Source organism: Salmo trutta, chromosome 16 (assembly GCF_901001165.1).
Source record: "Salmo trutta chromosome 16, fSalTru1.1, whole genome shotgun sequence".
Taxonomy (NCBI): Eukaryota; Metazoa; Chordata; class Actinopteri; order Salmoniformes; family Salmonidae; genus Salmo; species Salmo trutta.
This window is the reverse complement of record NC_042972.1, coordinates 45,844,127-45,859,849: the sequence shown is the minus strand read 5'-3', so window position 1 is coordinate 45,859,849 and position 15,723 is coordinate 45,844,127. Positions and strand designations below refer to the sequence as shown.

The window sequence follows — 15,723 nt, the reverse complement described above, 5'->3', positions numbered from 1 at the left end:
GCCTTGCCCCGAACTGCCGCTCTTATGGGTCAGAATATAATGATGTAATTACGTGTTGGAGTTCTCAGGTGGGAAGCTCCGCGTGGGTCGTTTAGGCTTCTAAATGACGCAGTTCTCCGGCGCAACTCTCTGGTTGTCCTCACGATGTCAGTGTCCTTCTTGGCTAAGTGGTCTGATCCTCACCCTTGATCGGAAAGGGGTCTTCTGAGGACAGACAGCTCTGTAGCTCAGAGCTCACAGCTTCGGCTCGAATGGTGTCGATACCACGATTCAATGGAGAGTGGAGGCTGGGTGGTTCGGCTTGAATTCACCCGCTTAGACACAGCTACTCGTCCGTAGCTCGTGTAGAAAAATATTTCTTTGTCTTCAACCTTGTGTTTCGTTTTGGGGTTCGTCGACTTTGTTAGACCTTAGCTGCAGCTTGGGGTCAATAGTCTTCTATGTTAATTCTTCACTCTCCTGTCTTATACCCTCGGGTCAGAAGTGGGTGTAACAGCCTTTAGGGCAATTCTCTGGGCGGACCAAGTAAAGGGGGCAAGGCTTAGATTTGGCTAAAAATCCGATTTTAGACACTAACTTCACATTTCATCTTTATCAAAACATTCTGTTTGATTTGGATATTTTCCAAACAGCGTACAATGTATAAACATCAGGCATATACTGGGAAAACTCTTAAAGGTACAATGTTTTCATAATAACGTCATCTCTTAACCTTTAAAAACAAATACAAAAGTTACATACATTTTAATATTCCACTTTTCGTCATAACCACCATTGTGGCTGACGGAAACCATTGTTCCAAAGTCCCTTTATTGCATGTTTAATGTTCTGAGGCCAGTTCTCCATTGTTAGGACAAAGGAATTTCTCTGTATTATGGGCATGAGGTGTCATAAAACCCCCACATCTTCAGACCCCTAGATCTCTCCTCCTCTGTTGGGGGTTTGGGAGATAATCTGTAGGGTGGTGGTCTCCTGTACCCTGACCTGATCAGGACAGTCAGGACATATGACACACACAATATCACTCAAACTAGTATTTTTCCCAAAACACTGTTGCGATCTATACTCTCTGCCCATTGAGCCCAGACGTATTATATATTATATATATATATGCCACCACTGCGACCTGTATGCTCTAGTCGGCTGGCCCTCGCTACATATTCGTCGCCAGACCCACTGGTTCCAGGTCATCTATAAGTCTATGCTAGGTAAAGCTCCACCTTATCTCAGCTCACTGGTCACGATAACAACACCCACCCGTAGCACGCGCTCCAGCAGGTATATCTCACTGGTCATCCCCAAAGCCAACACCTCCTTTGGCTGCCTTTCCTTCCAGTTCTCTGCTGCCAATGACTGGAACGAATTGCAAAAATCGCTGAAGCTGGAGACTTATATTTCCCTCACTAACTTTAAACATCAGCTATCTGAGCAGCTAATCGATCGCTGCAGCTGTACATAGCCCATCTGTAAATAGCCCACCCAATCTACCTACCTCATCCCCATATTGTTTTGATTTACTTTTCTGCTCTTTTGCACACCAGTATTTCTACTTGCACATCACCATCTGCTCATCTATCACCCCAGTGTTAATTTGCTAAATTGTAATTACTTCGCTACTATGGCCTATTTATTGCCTACCTCGTCACGCCATTTGCACACACTGTATATAGACTTTCTTTTTTTTCTATTGTATTATTGACTCTACACTTGTTTATCCTTTATTTATTGTTGTTTGTGTCGCACTGCTTTGCTTTATCTTGCCCAGTTCGCAGTTGTAAATGAGACTAGCCTACCTGGTTAAATAAAGGTGAAATAAAATAAAAAATATTCAAAAAAAAAAAAAAAATATATATATATATATATATATGGGTTTTTGGTATACTATGACCTAAGGTAACTCAAACCATACATCACCTTCATGACAGGGGATGTGATCTTGTTCAGATAAAGTGGTATTGGCTTAGGAGTAAATCTCCCAGGAAGGACATGATGTTCCCCTCTGTCGACTGCACTTCTCATTCTGTTACATAATGATGCCGAAGGGTCTTCCTCAGGCTGCAGTATGTTTCATGTGAAAGCTGAAGTTGTCAGTCTATTGATGTATTACTGTTGTCAGTGTATTGCTGTAATACTGTAATAAAGAGATAACAGCCATACAGATATGATAACCAGGTGGTTGGTTTTCAACCTGAAGGGATAAAGCCCAAACTGTCCCAGTACCCAAAGGGAGGGCCCATCCATAAAACAACATAAGACCTGCTCATAGTGTCTCACCCTGAGGCTATTCATGAAGTTTTATTGTGAAGCTATAGTGTAACGTCTGTTCTGTTTGACTTTTCGGTTGGATGCTGCCTTTCCCCATTGGCACGGCTCAATTGGCTGGGCTGTTGCTCAGCCCATATGATTCTGGGTATAAAAGCCGTCAGCAGCCAATCAAACTCTTGGATAGGTTTCAGGAATACATCGAGAGGCATTGGAAAACATCACTAGAGCACTTTTATTGAAGTGGAATTGACTGTCGTGATTAACTGCAGATCAATGTGGATCATGTTAGTGGAAGAATGTACAGGTAGACATAACACTGATATATTGATATAGTAGGTGGTTGGTGGTGCTGGGCTGCCGAACAGGAGATTAGCTGTCAGCTTGGCCTCTCCACTGATGTTACTACCCTGGCTTTACATCGTGCCTCATTTCATCATTGTAGATTCAAGTCATAACTCTCTCTCTCTCAGATGCGCTCTGATGGGCGAGTACTGAAGACAGAGCAAGGTCTGCTGCTGCGTTCTCTCCAGCCCTCAGACTCCGGGGTCTACCAGTGCACGGCCACAGAGAAGAACTTCAAACACACGCTGGTCAAGCTGCAGCTGGTGGTCCTGTCCGGCCGAGCCGTCAACAACGTCCTGGTGGAGGGTGGGGGACTGGGGCCATCTGCTCTCCAGTCCAGCGCCTGGACGCCCAGCGCGGGTCAGTACAAGGACCTGCTGACCATCCTGAGCCAGCCAGAGATGGGCCTGATCAACCAGTACTGTCAGGACTACTGGCAGCTGGGAGACCCCATGATGGGAGCCATCAAGGCCAATGACATGAAAGAGCTCAAGGAGCAGAAGAAACCACGCAACCGCCGACATCACGGTGAGGGAGAGGACGAGGAGGAGGAGGTGGAGACATGAGGGGTCCCTCAACTCTCCCAAACTTCAACCGCACCCCAGAGAAACTGGGAAAGACTCAATTCAAGAGACTGACGAGGTGAAAGAAAATCAAAAACCACAAATAAAAGAAACGGAAGTGGAAAAAAAACAAGTCATACAAACAAACACAGCCCACATCCCTTTCAACAATAAAGTATATGATACACAGTATTTATTGTAGGTTGTATATAGTATCATTCTGTGGATTTCTTTGTACTTATAGAAAAATGCTCTTTGTGTATAGGTACCTTTTGGGTAAATGTTATTGTATAATTGTTATTAATTGTATTATTGTTGTTACTGTCATTACAAAAATCTTAATCGTTCCATCTTTCGACATTGACAGCTCTGTTTGGAATGTAAACTCTGTTGGTAGTAAGCTGAAAGGGGTCATTGTGTAAACAGATACATTAACCGAGGGTTGGGATAGATGGGGATATAATGGTTTCTTGTTAGCCTTGACTGAATGTCAATGCTCATATTCTCGGCTAACCAGGAATTGTTTGAACATACAGTAACCTCACAATCAGTGCATAAGGACAAAGACTCCTGACTCCAATTTCAGAGGATGCACAAATGGCCCCACTCATTGGCTAGGTGTCCATTCTCCCTGTGAACCTGTTGTCTAAATGTCTATGTTGAATACTGTTGTTGCTAGGCATAATTGGCTCCCGTAATAGGTTGATGGTATTTATTTTCGGCTTCATTGGTTATTCCTCACTGTACAGTATGTGCCATTAACTCAGGCAAACCAATTGTTCTAAATACAGTGTTGCCATGTAGCCTATGCATGAAATCATCTCTAGATTACCAGAGTCCGTGAAAAGGAGGGGGGGGGGGGGGTTGAAACTAAGGTTATTATTGAACGGCCAGGTCAATCGAATAGATTGTTTAACAAAGAATGAAAAAAGGATTAAAACCTTACCTTTCAGCAGCTACATTGTGGTAAATGACATTGTGAGAATCAGAAAGTAAACTTACTCAGAAGGGAAAAAAACACTGTAGATACTTATCAAAGATACATTTTAAGGATGTCTACGAGCGTTGTTTGGTTTATTTTGCGATCTAAACATCGAATGGGACTGAGTGTGAGGTACAGTAAAGGGTCAAGGTTGTGCACAAAGGGCATTATTCTCTTACCTTCAAATTATTCAATTGAATCTTATGGAAGGTGTAAGATATTCAAAACATTGGCCAGGGCCAAACCGAGCACACTTTGGCCAAATACATTTCCTTTTGGTCAACAAAAACAAAGCAGAATTCAGTTTGAGATCAAGCGATGCCAGAGAGGGAGGCGAAGCGAGAGGGAAAACTGGGCCCAAAATCTGTCTTCACCAGCAGGTGCCATTTTTTCTTTTTTTTTTCCTCTCACCAAGCAAATACTTTTTGTATGGAGGTCAATGAAAGTGTCGAATTTGGTTAACAAAAAATGTAATGGCTTATTTGCTACTTGTGGCTTATTTGATCGAACGGAAGTTTCGCAATGCTTAGGTTGTTACGAATGTACTGATATAAGTAGGACACGTCACATCCCGGCAACTTTGAGAAAAAACACTTTGTGCCGGAGTTGTGCCTTTTATCACACTCGTATCTGCCTTCTCATTGGCTAAAATGGTCCCACCTGATATTGCCTCCTACCAACTACCTTCCATTTTTAAAGGCATTTATTTTCATTGTTAGAGAGGTCAATGGAGTATCTGATCAATATAATGGATACTCTATGGCAATGCCCAGATCACTTTCACTGAGCAGCCATGTTGGTTCAGACTAAGAGCCATCTCTTTTCATTTACCGGTGCGTTTGGATTCTTCGACTTTACATGTGAAAAAAATAAATGTCCTCCTTACACAACAAAACATTGTAACAACGTTGTGACAATAACCAAAATATTCATTGTGTGCATGAATATGTATTTGTACTGTAATTATGAAACAAAAAAAACTGTTGTAGTTTTTCTGTTCTTCAAGTGTACAGTATGGTCAAACGTCAGCGAAGGCATGAGCGACAGCCTCAGTGCAGCATAAAACAGAATGGAGGACAATTACTATGTGTAATGTACCGACAGATATTGATATGCTCTCTTTTCCACTCTTCACTATGGGATAGTATTGATTCCCAGAATAAAACCAGACGGCCCCTGTTACTCTCCTCCAGTTGAAAACAGGGTGTTACAGCAAAAAAATGATTGTACAATTTCTTGGTATTTTTACGGTGTCTTTTTTTTTCTTTTGTTTTTGTATTTAGTTTTTGTGTTCTTTTTGCTATCAGTTAAGATTCAATGCACAGAGGTGATGTTATTGTAATGACTTGTGTAAATTACTTTCTCTTCCCTTTCCATTGTTGTTGCTGACTAATAAATTAAAGCTCTATATTTTATAAAATATAATGCTCTACTTTTATTCTGATGTATGGTGTGACGTTTCCATATTATATTTTGTGTATCACTCAGAACCTTTGGGAATAAATGTTCCAAGCTACCACAGAGAGAGAAGGATGAGCTACCAGCCATTTATGGCAGACAAGGTCATCATTGGCAGCTTGACTGACAGTGACACTCTGTTATTATCTAAGATGGAACCCTGGGAGGAAATAGATGCGTATAGCTTTTCTTCAACCGTAACATTTTTAGCATCTCCTCTCATATTTCAATACGGAATCGCATGGCCTATACCCTCATTACTAGTAGATATCATGTTCACTATGATCAAATGGACTGTATGATTTGTTGTGGTCCTCAAGTACTGCCAACAGCACACATTGTTGTTGTAATCCTGGACAAAAACACCTGATTCAACTTGACAAGTTGACAAGTAGAATCAGATGTGCTTGTCCGGGGCCACAACAAAAATTTGATCTGTTGGAGGTACTCGAGGACCGGAGTTGGGAAACACTGCCTTAGAGGATGGCGCTGACTACAAGGCCATGGGAGACTGCATGGTTAAAGTAGGGCCTTGAGGATTTCCACACCTTGTAAAAGCCTAGACAGCGGGTTAGAAATGACCCTTACCAGGCAGCACCAGACTGAGTCACTTTCTCCATGACCGATCTAGCTCATGGCCAAACTGACACAGTAGCCCCTTTTATACCTTGTTCTAACATGTGTCTGTTGTGCTGATCTTGTCCACATGCTGATTGTGCCCACATTTGTCGACAGGTGTAGACGCATTGTGATCTCATTGTGATTAGATCTTCCTGACCGCCTCTGGAGGTAGTCGAAGACGCATATTGTCTTTGAAGTGTAAACAAATCCGGACAACAAAAGCGTATACATTTGGCCAACGTCATGGTTGTCTCGCCCTGAAAAAAATCACAATGGCCAGCTGAATTAAGATCATGGTCTTCATTTGAAACCAATGGATCATATGCGGTATGCCACAACCAAATACTGCGTACAGCTCTGAATAAAACGGCCATATAGAATTAAGATATTTATGAAGAGATATCATCAATCCAGATGCTCAGAAATTTTTAAGTGGGGACACGATCAATGTGGGCACCATCCAAAGTACTCATGCATAAATCAGATACATTTTTAAGTGTTTTGGAAAATAAAATATACTTGGATTTACCTGCGTTAAGTACCAATTTCAGTTCAACAAAGGCAGATTGTAGCTCCGAAAGAGCCTTGTAAACCATGGGGGCAATAGCGTACACAACAGTGTCAGCTGCATACAGGTGTATGTAATTTGTTCTTGCAGATAGACCAATATTGTTTATATAGTCTTCCCTGTGGCTCAGTTGGTAGAGCATGGTGTTTGCAACGCCAGCATGGTGTGTGCAATGCCAGGGTTGTGGGTTCGATTCCCACAGGGGGCCAGTACCAAAAAAAATGCACGAAATGGTATGAAATTTATGCATTCACTACTGTAAGTCGCTCTGGATAAGAGCGTCTGCTAAATGACTAAAATGTAAAAAGTACAGGACCTGACAGATCAATGAAGAGGGCAACAGTGTTTCCTTTTGTCCATTCAATTAAAGTGATGCAGCAGAGATGGTGTTATGACCTGACCTGAAAGCAGATTGATAAACACTTAGAATACAGTTCGTAGCAGATTGATAAACACTTAGAATACAGTTCGTAGCAGATTGATAAACACTTAGAATACAGTTTGTAGCAGATTGATAAACACTTAGAATACAGTTCGTAGCAGATTGATAAACACTTAGAACACAGTTCGTAGCAGATTGATAAACACTTAGAATACAGTTCGTAGCAGATTGATAAACACTTAGAGTACAGTTCGTAGGAGATTGATAAACACTTAGAACACAGTTTGTAGCAGATTGATAAACACTTAGAACACAGTTCGTAGGAGATTGATAAACACTTAGAATACAGTTCGTAGCAGATTGATAAACACTTAGAACACAGTTCGTAGCAGATTGATAAACACTTAGAACACAGTTCGTAGCTAGGAAAGATCGAAGCTGAGAGTTGATCAAAAAGTAAAACATTTTCGCTTCGAAGACAGTTCAGAGATTGGCCGATAATTATTTAGGTCGGAGGGATCACCACCTTTGCGGAGAGGGAGCACGTTGGCCGCCTTCCAAACCCTCAGAAAGTACCTGAGATAATTGTCAGGTTAAAAATATGTGTCAATAATTCTGCAATCAGGGGAGCAGAAAGCTGCAGTAAGAAAGGAGCAAGCAGATCAGCACCAGTGATTTTTCTTTTTTTACATCAATCTTAATCAAGGCGTCTAACACATCACAAGTAGAAAGTTGTTGAAATGAAAACAAAGATGAACTATAAATTGACAGATATTCCATTGAGCTAGCTAGAGGCTGGGAGACAATTGAAATAGGCCAATGTTACTTTAAAGACAGCTATAACAACAGGATGTGCTCTCACAGCTAGCCTACAAGGCATAACATTGGTAAAAGTAATACTTAATATTTTAATGATAATAACAGTAAGAGCAAAAATAATAAGAACAACAACACCAAGATGAAGTATCAACAATCTCTTCTGTCTCCCCCACAACACACAACAGAGAAGCCCAGGAACACAAATTACTTTGTTGGGCCAGGGAGATTGATTCTGAACTGGGAACAGTGAGAGGCAGCAGTTGGCATCCCATGAAACTCCTCGATTGTTCTGATATGACCTTCAGAAGTTCCTCAGTCAATGATTGGTCCTTGCCAGTCAGTCACACCCACTCCGTTACTCAGAACTGATAATCCACTGACATCATCAGTGTCCTAACCTGGGGTGGCTGCCTGGTGGGGATTTGAGCAGATCAACTGTTCTTATACCAATTACAATTGCAATGTACTGCGTGGAATACTGTATATAGGGTTAGGGTCACATTTAGGGTTATTTACAAATTCCCAGGTCTTGGCAGAAAAAAAACGTTCTTACCTACTTACTACCTGACCAAGAAAAACTCTAGGCTCTACACAACACACAATTGGGTTAGCAAGGACAGTCGAGATGGATAGAATCATTGGGCAACTCTGCAGTGACTTGACCTGGGCAGGCAAAGCAGGTAAAAAAAGCGGGCAATGCTGCTCCCTGCTGGACAGCTATAGCATAAACCATGACATTAGTGGACTACGATTTATTTTTTCCCCAAGCATTTTAAAGCACAATTCAATTTGTATCGCTGAAGAGTAATTTCCGATAGAGCCGACATATGCAGCGTTTACCGGGAATGCAGTCACCTCTGTCGCGGGAACATTGCCTTTAAACTTATATCACGCTGTAATGCAGAACTTCCTCGATAAAGATTGAGTAGAGCCCTTAGCATAATCGTTCATACACATTAGTTATTCCATTTATTAATTTGACCGTCTGCAAACAACTGAATGGTAATGTCTGTTAGTTATACAGTTATCTTATATTCTTGTTCTTCTACCCCTCCCAAAACACATACAGTTGAAGTTTACATATACTTAGGTTGGAGTCATTAAAACTCGTTTTCCTACCACTCCACAAATTTCTTGTCAACAAACTATAGTTTTGGCAAGTCGGTTAGGACATCTACTTCGTGCATAACACAATACATTTTTCCAACTATTGTTTATTTCACTTGTAATTCACTGTATCACAATTCCAGTGGGTCAGAAGTTTGCATACACTAATTTTACTGTTCCTTTAAACAGCTTGGAAAATTCCAGAAAATGGTGTCATGGCTTTAGAAGCTTCTGATAGGCTAATTGACATAATTTGAGTCAATTGGAGGTGTACCTGTGGATGTATTTCAAGGCCTACCTTCAAACTCAGCGCCTCTTTGCTTGACATCATGGGAAAATCAAAGAATTCAGCCAAGACCTCAGAAAAAAAATTGTAGACCTCCACAAGTCTGGTTCATCCTTGGGAGCAATTTCCAAACACCTGAAGGTACCACGTGCATCTGTATAAACAATAGTACGCAAGTATAAACACCATGGGACCACGCACCCGTCATACCGCTCAGGAAGGAGATACGTTCTGTCTCCTAGAGATGAACGTACTTTGGTGCGAAAAGTGCAAATCAATCCCAGAACAACAGCAAAGGACCTTGTGAAGATGCTGGAGGAACCAGGTACAAAAGTGTCTATATACACAGTAAAACGAGTCCTATATCGACATAACCTGAAAGGCCGCTAAGCAAAGAAGAAGCCACTGCTTCAAAACCGCCATAAAAAAGACAGACTACGGTTTGCAACTGCACATGGGGACAAAGATGGTACTTTTTGGAGAAATGTCCTCTGGTCTGATGAAACAAAAATAGAACTGTTTGGCCATAATGACCATCGTTATGTTTGGAGGAAAAAGGGGGAGGCTTGCAAGCCGAAGAACACCATCCCAAACTTGAATCACAGGGGTGGCAGCATCATGTTGTGGGGGTGCTTGCTGCAGGAGGGTCTGGTGCACTTCACAATATAGATGGCATCATGAGGTAGGAAAATTATGTGGATATATTGAAGCAACATCTCAAGACATCTCAAGTCAGGAAGTTAAAGGGTCTTCCAAATGGGTCTTCCAAATGGACAATGACCCCAAGCATACTTCCAAAGTTGTGGCAAAATGGCTTAAGGACAACAAAGTCAAGGTATTGGAGTGGCCAACACAAAGCCCTGACCTCAATCCCATGGACAATTTGTGGGCAGACTGAAAAAGCGTGTGCGAGAAAGGAGGCCTATAAACCTGATTCAGTTGCACCAGCTCTGTCAGGAGGAATGGGCCAAAATTCAAGCAAAATATCATGGGAAGCTTGTGGAAGGCTACCCGAAACATTTGCCCCAAGTTAAACAATTGAAAGGCAATTCTACCAAATACTAATTGAGTGTATGTAAACTTCTGACCCACTGGGAATGTGATGAAAGAAATAAAAGCTGAAATAAATCATTCTCTCAACTATTATTCTGACATTTCACATTCTTAAAATAAAGTGGTGATCCTAACTGACCTAAAACAGGACATTTTTACTTGGATTAAATGTCAGGAATTGTGAAAAACTGAGTATAAATGTATCTAGCTAAGGTGTATGTAAACCTCCGACTTCAACTGTACCTACTTTGCTCTGGAGGAAAAATCTCCACCTACAAACTGCATTGTAGCATTTCACCCAGTAGATGGCAAGACACACCAGTGGCCATGATGAAAAACAAAATGCTATGACGTACTATGCTTGAATGTCATTCATGCCTTTGTATTGCATCTGGGTTCAACTGCCAATAAATCAATGAGACAAACTGCACATATTCATCATCTTTATAATCTTTGTCCACTGAGAATGTACTCAGTCACTCTGATGATGACGGATGAAGTCACTTCAGTGTCACAGGAAACAGAGGCATCCATAGTAAATGGTAAAGCTGAGTGGATTATTAACTTTCTCTTCATCTAACGGAGGAATGTCTCATTGATTCCATGACTATTTCCTCCAAGCATATGTCATTCTGCCTTCAGGAAAGACCTTACTGTTCAATAACATGTTTAGTGCTATACCATTGCGTGTTACATGTTTGTAAGCTTCATATTTCTTTATCACCATTTTTATCATAATCCAGACAGCAATGTGCATGTTTGTTTGTCATTCCAACATTTCTTAATTTCTTTACTTTTACTTTTTGGATTATGTGTGTCCAGTGGCAATTTTAGCACGTCAATCTTTGGGGGAAAACTATTTTTTTTTTAATGCACGCCAGAAAAGCCACTACACAACACAACGCTAAACAATACATTAATTGCACTATAACGGTGAAAAAACGGTGCCCGCAAACTGTTAGAGCCTACATAAATCTGTCCCAACAGCACAGCTTTCTTTTCAGCACCATGGAGTGAATCCTTACCACTGCTACACCTGGCTATCAGCGGAACCTTGTCTGGCAGCAAAACAGTAAATTTAGCCTCATTTACTGCCTTTTTAAAAACATAGCTGATAGGGCTGACTTGCTTAAGCAAATGTGTTTTCTACTGACAATTGAAATGAATAAACTATGGCATAAAGGAACGATAAGCGGATAAGAGGCAATCCGTAATTTTGATTAAGACATTAATGAGCAAGCTAAGATGGACGTAGTTCACATTTTAATGTACAACGACAGAATTCAGAACATGGGCCGTTCTTACATTATCCTGTACACCAAGTCAGAACCATAGCCTAAATAAAGGCGGCATATAAGCAGACAATGAAAGCTCTTACAATATTTGATGATACATTTCTCTAAACAGGCTATAGGCTACATGTGTACCACCACACCAAGTCAGAAAAGTAGGCTAAGTTATGAGGGGGAAAGGGAACACATTTTTAGGGTGAGACACATGGGCAACTAAAAGCTTACTACACAACATACACTTAGTATTAATTTCTCAGTTACAGTATACATATCTTCCTGGCATTTTACATAATTTCTGCAGCAGCATACAATACATTTTGGACTTACCATTGTGCTGTGCTCACTTGGACAGGAAGGTGGAGCGGCGGTCCTTCTTGTGGGCAAAGTTTGTCATGAAACTTTGTCAGCAAATTCTGGCAGTCTTTGGATTTATGGTGCTTTCAAGACAACTGGGAACTCTGAAAAAACAAGGTCGAATCATGACGTCAGTGATTTTCAGGTCGTATCTCTAGAAAGAGGCCTGAGTTCCCGACTTAGAATTCAGAGTTGGATGACCGTTCAAAATGTATTTTCCCAGTTGTCTTGAACTCACTGAAGTCTGATATTTCCCAGTTCCAAATTTCCAGTTGTTTTGAATGCGGCAGAAGTCATGCTGGATTGACAGCATAGCCACTTTATTCAACCTTTTCTGGCCCATGGTGTTGCTTGTGAATGTTTATCCTTTAAAGCTTGGAAAAGAGACTCTTAAACCCAGACTTGGACCACACACCCTCTCCACCCAATAACAGACAGGGGAAGGAAAACAGGGATTGCTTTGCAACTGATTCCTTCCAAATCACTCATTATTGAATTTGCGATTTCCAACTTTTTGTGTAATGTTTATATCCAATGGCTGACGAGCACCAATCTATATTTTATCTTCATATTTTTACATTTTAGTCATTTAGCAAACACTCTTATCCAGAGCAATTAGGGTAAAGTGCCTTGCTCAAGGGCACATCAACAGATTTTTCACCTAGTCGGCTTGGGGATTCAATCCAGCGACCTTTCAGTTAATGGCCCAATGCTCTTAACCTTATAGGCTACCTGCCACCCTATGACAAGGATCTGCATATGACAAGGATTGAAAAGCATTTGCCAGTAGATTGTCGAAGTGATTCATGTGATGACTGCTTGTTTAGCTTGCTAGCTAATCAAAGCTACGGTAGATATAACATGTGTTGACGTCATTTTATTTGTGGCCAATGACCTTGAGCCTTCTTGGATGGCAGCACCCAAGTGGGCTTGAACTTTCTAGATCTCCCTGTAGATTTTGCTATGACAGAACACTGAGCCAATCACTGCGCAATTAGAGAAGATTACCAAACCCTACGCTCTGTATTTTCTGCTGGCTGCCCCTCCACCACATAAATCACTGAGCTAGGCTGAAACACCTGCATTTTGGAGCTGCCTTACTCAAGAAAGCAAAAAAGAGACCATATTCATATGTGGCTTTATTAACTCAATATATATATATATTTTTACATTGTTGCAGACTGATATGTGACACATACCCAAATAACATGCAAAACATGCAACACCATTTTTTTTTAGCTAAACAGGTGGGGCTCAAAACAGGTTGGGCTCTGTGTGTGTATTGTTTTGTATTGATAGCTATTGCTGCACTGTTGGAGCTAGAAACATTAGCATTTAGTTAATGTGCAAATCTGTGTACACGACCAATGCATTTTGATTTGATTTGTTCCCTCGTTTATCCAATCAATTATTCAGTGAAATCTAAATGGGAAATTAAGTGAAAGGCATGTTAAAGTCCCATGTCCCACTGGGTAAGGAATAGCTGTTATTACTGGCTTTTAATCTCAGCAACCGCCAGTCTTAAGAGGAGCAGGAAACTGACTCTCATTCCTCCCACCACAATACAGATGAACAGAAGGCATGAGACATGGCAAGCCTCTCTAAAGGAAGGATATCCCATTCTCATCTCAGGCATCTTTATCCATTAACATTCAAAGAGACCAATCTGAATTAATTCCAAGTATCCTAGAGAGTCACTCGAATTGTGTCCGTTTTGGCATAGCACACTTAGGGATTGTTCTTGCTTAAAATCATACTAGAATATGAGTTAAACTTAAATTGAAAAAGTTATTCACTTACAGTGCATTCGGAAAGTATTCAGACCCCTTCCCTTTTCCACATTTTGTTACGTTACAGCCTTATTTTAAATGGATTAAATAAAAAAAATCTATGTTCCCACAATACCCCAGTGAAAACAGTTTTTAGACATTTTTGCAAATGTATTTTAAAAACAGAAATATCTTGTTTCCTTAAGTATTCAGACCCTTTGCTATGAGACTCTAAATTCAGCTCAGGTGCATTCTGTTTCCATTGAACACAGTGGCCTCCATCATTCTTAAATGGAAGAAGTTTGGAACCACCAAGACTCCTCCTTGAGCTGGCCGGGGGGATAAACTGAGCAACCTAGGGAGAAGGGCCTTGGTCAGGGAGGTGACCAAGAACCCGATGGTCACTATGACAGCGTTCCAGAGTTCCTCTGTGGAGATGGGAGAACCTTCCAGAAGGACAACTATCTCTGCAGCATTCCACCAATCAGGCCGTTATGGTAGAGTGGCCAGACTGAAGCCACTCCTCAGTAAAAGGCACATGACAGCCCGCTTGGAGTTTGCCTAAAGGCACCTAAAGGGCTCTCACGCCACGAGAAACAAGATTCTCTGGTCTGATGAAACCAAGATTGAACTCTTTGGCCTGAATGCCAAACATCCCGTCTAGAGGAAACTTGGAACCATCCCTACAGTGAAGCATTGTTGTGGCAGCATCATGCTGTGGGGATGATTTTTAACAGCAGGGACTGGGAGACTAGTCAGAATTGAGGGAAAGATGATGGAGCAAAGTACAGAGAGATCCTTGTTGAAAACCTGCTCCAGAGGGCTTAGTACCTCAGACTGGGGACCAAGGTTCACCTTCCAACAGGACAACAACCCTAAGCACACAGCCAAGACAACGCAGGAGTGACTTTGGGACAAGTTTCTGAATGCTTTGTCATTATGGGGTATTGTGTGTCGATTGATGAAGAAAAAGGCTGTAACGTAACAAAATGTGGAAAAAGTCAAGGGGTCTGAATCCGTCCCGAATGCACTGTACGCTCTATTGTTTAGAGAGGCTACTGTCCACACGTACATAACACATGACAGAGGCACGATAGGATGAGCCTGCTTATGAGTCACTGGTGAATCTGTCCATTTAAGCTTTAAAATTAAGCTTGATCATGTCATTTCATGTACAAGCTGCTTTTATGAGTCAGCTTTCAATTGCAACATTAATTGAAGGCTCAATTCAATCCGTAGAGCTGAAGATATGTGCTCGTGTTTGAAATGTAAAGGCAATGTTCGCGCATTGGCGGAGACTGCATTCAGGTAAACACTGCATATGTCGGCTCAATCAGAAATTACCTGTACATTTCAATCACGCTGTATCTTCCGCGATGCGGATTGAATCGAGACATGAGTGTTTGCCCTGTATTGGATGGTTGCTTGCCGTTCCAGATAAAACATGTTCTAGCCGTGTACAGCACATCTTAGAAAAGTAAGCGGTTCAGAAGAATAAGTGAGATAGACATAGCAGCCTGGCCTCAAAACCATACGTAACATACATTATGTATTTCTGAGCACCTCCAAGATGTATGATACCTACTAATGGTATAGTTACTTGAGACAGAATTAAAAGTTGGGAGGTTGGTCATCGAGGATGGGTGGGCGTAATCTGCGACCGTCCAGCAATCTAAAGGTTGCGTGTTTGAGTGGCGTAAGGTACAACTGTAGCATGTTAGCTAACCCTTCCCCTAATCCTTATACTAATATTCACTTCATCTTTCATGTAAATTATCCTAACCTTTGTCGTTAGTTCACCTAACCATCAATGTAAATCTTCCCTCTTATTCTCCTTTGTACTGTAGTTACGAAGCAACAAG

The 15,723-nt window shown here is 41.3% G+C and overlaps 1 protein-coding gene across 4 annotated transcripts in view; it reads left to right on the top strand.

Moving 5' to 3' along the window:
• Nucleotides 1–5,574, top strand: part of LOC115150857 (semaphorin-3F) — a 95,357-nt gene extending 89,783 nt beyond the window's left edge. For all 4 annotated transcript variants that reach the window (XM_029694601.1, XM_029694603.1, XM_029694600.1 and 1 more), the window contains one exon: nt 2,736–5,574. In XM_029694601.1, the coding sequence (XP_029550461.1) occupies nt 2,736–3,173 (438 nt within the window). In that variant the 3' untranslated portion in view covers nt 3,174–5,574. The remainder of the gene's footprint in view (nt 1–2,735) is intronic.
• Nucleotides 5,575–15,723: the final 10,149 nt, after the last annotated feature.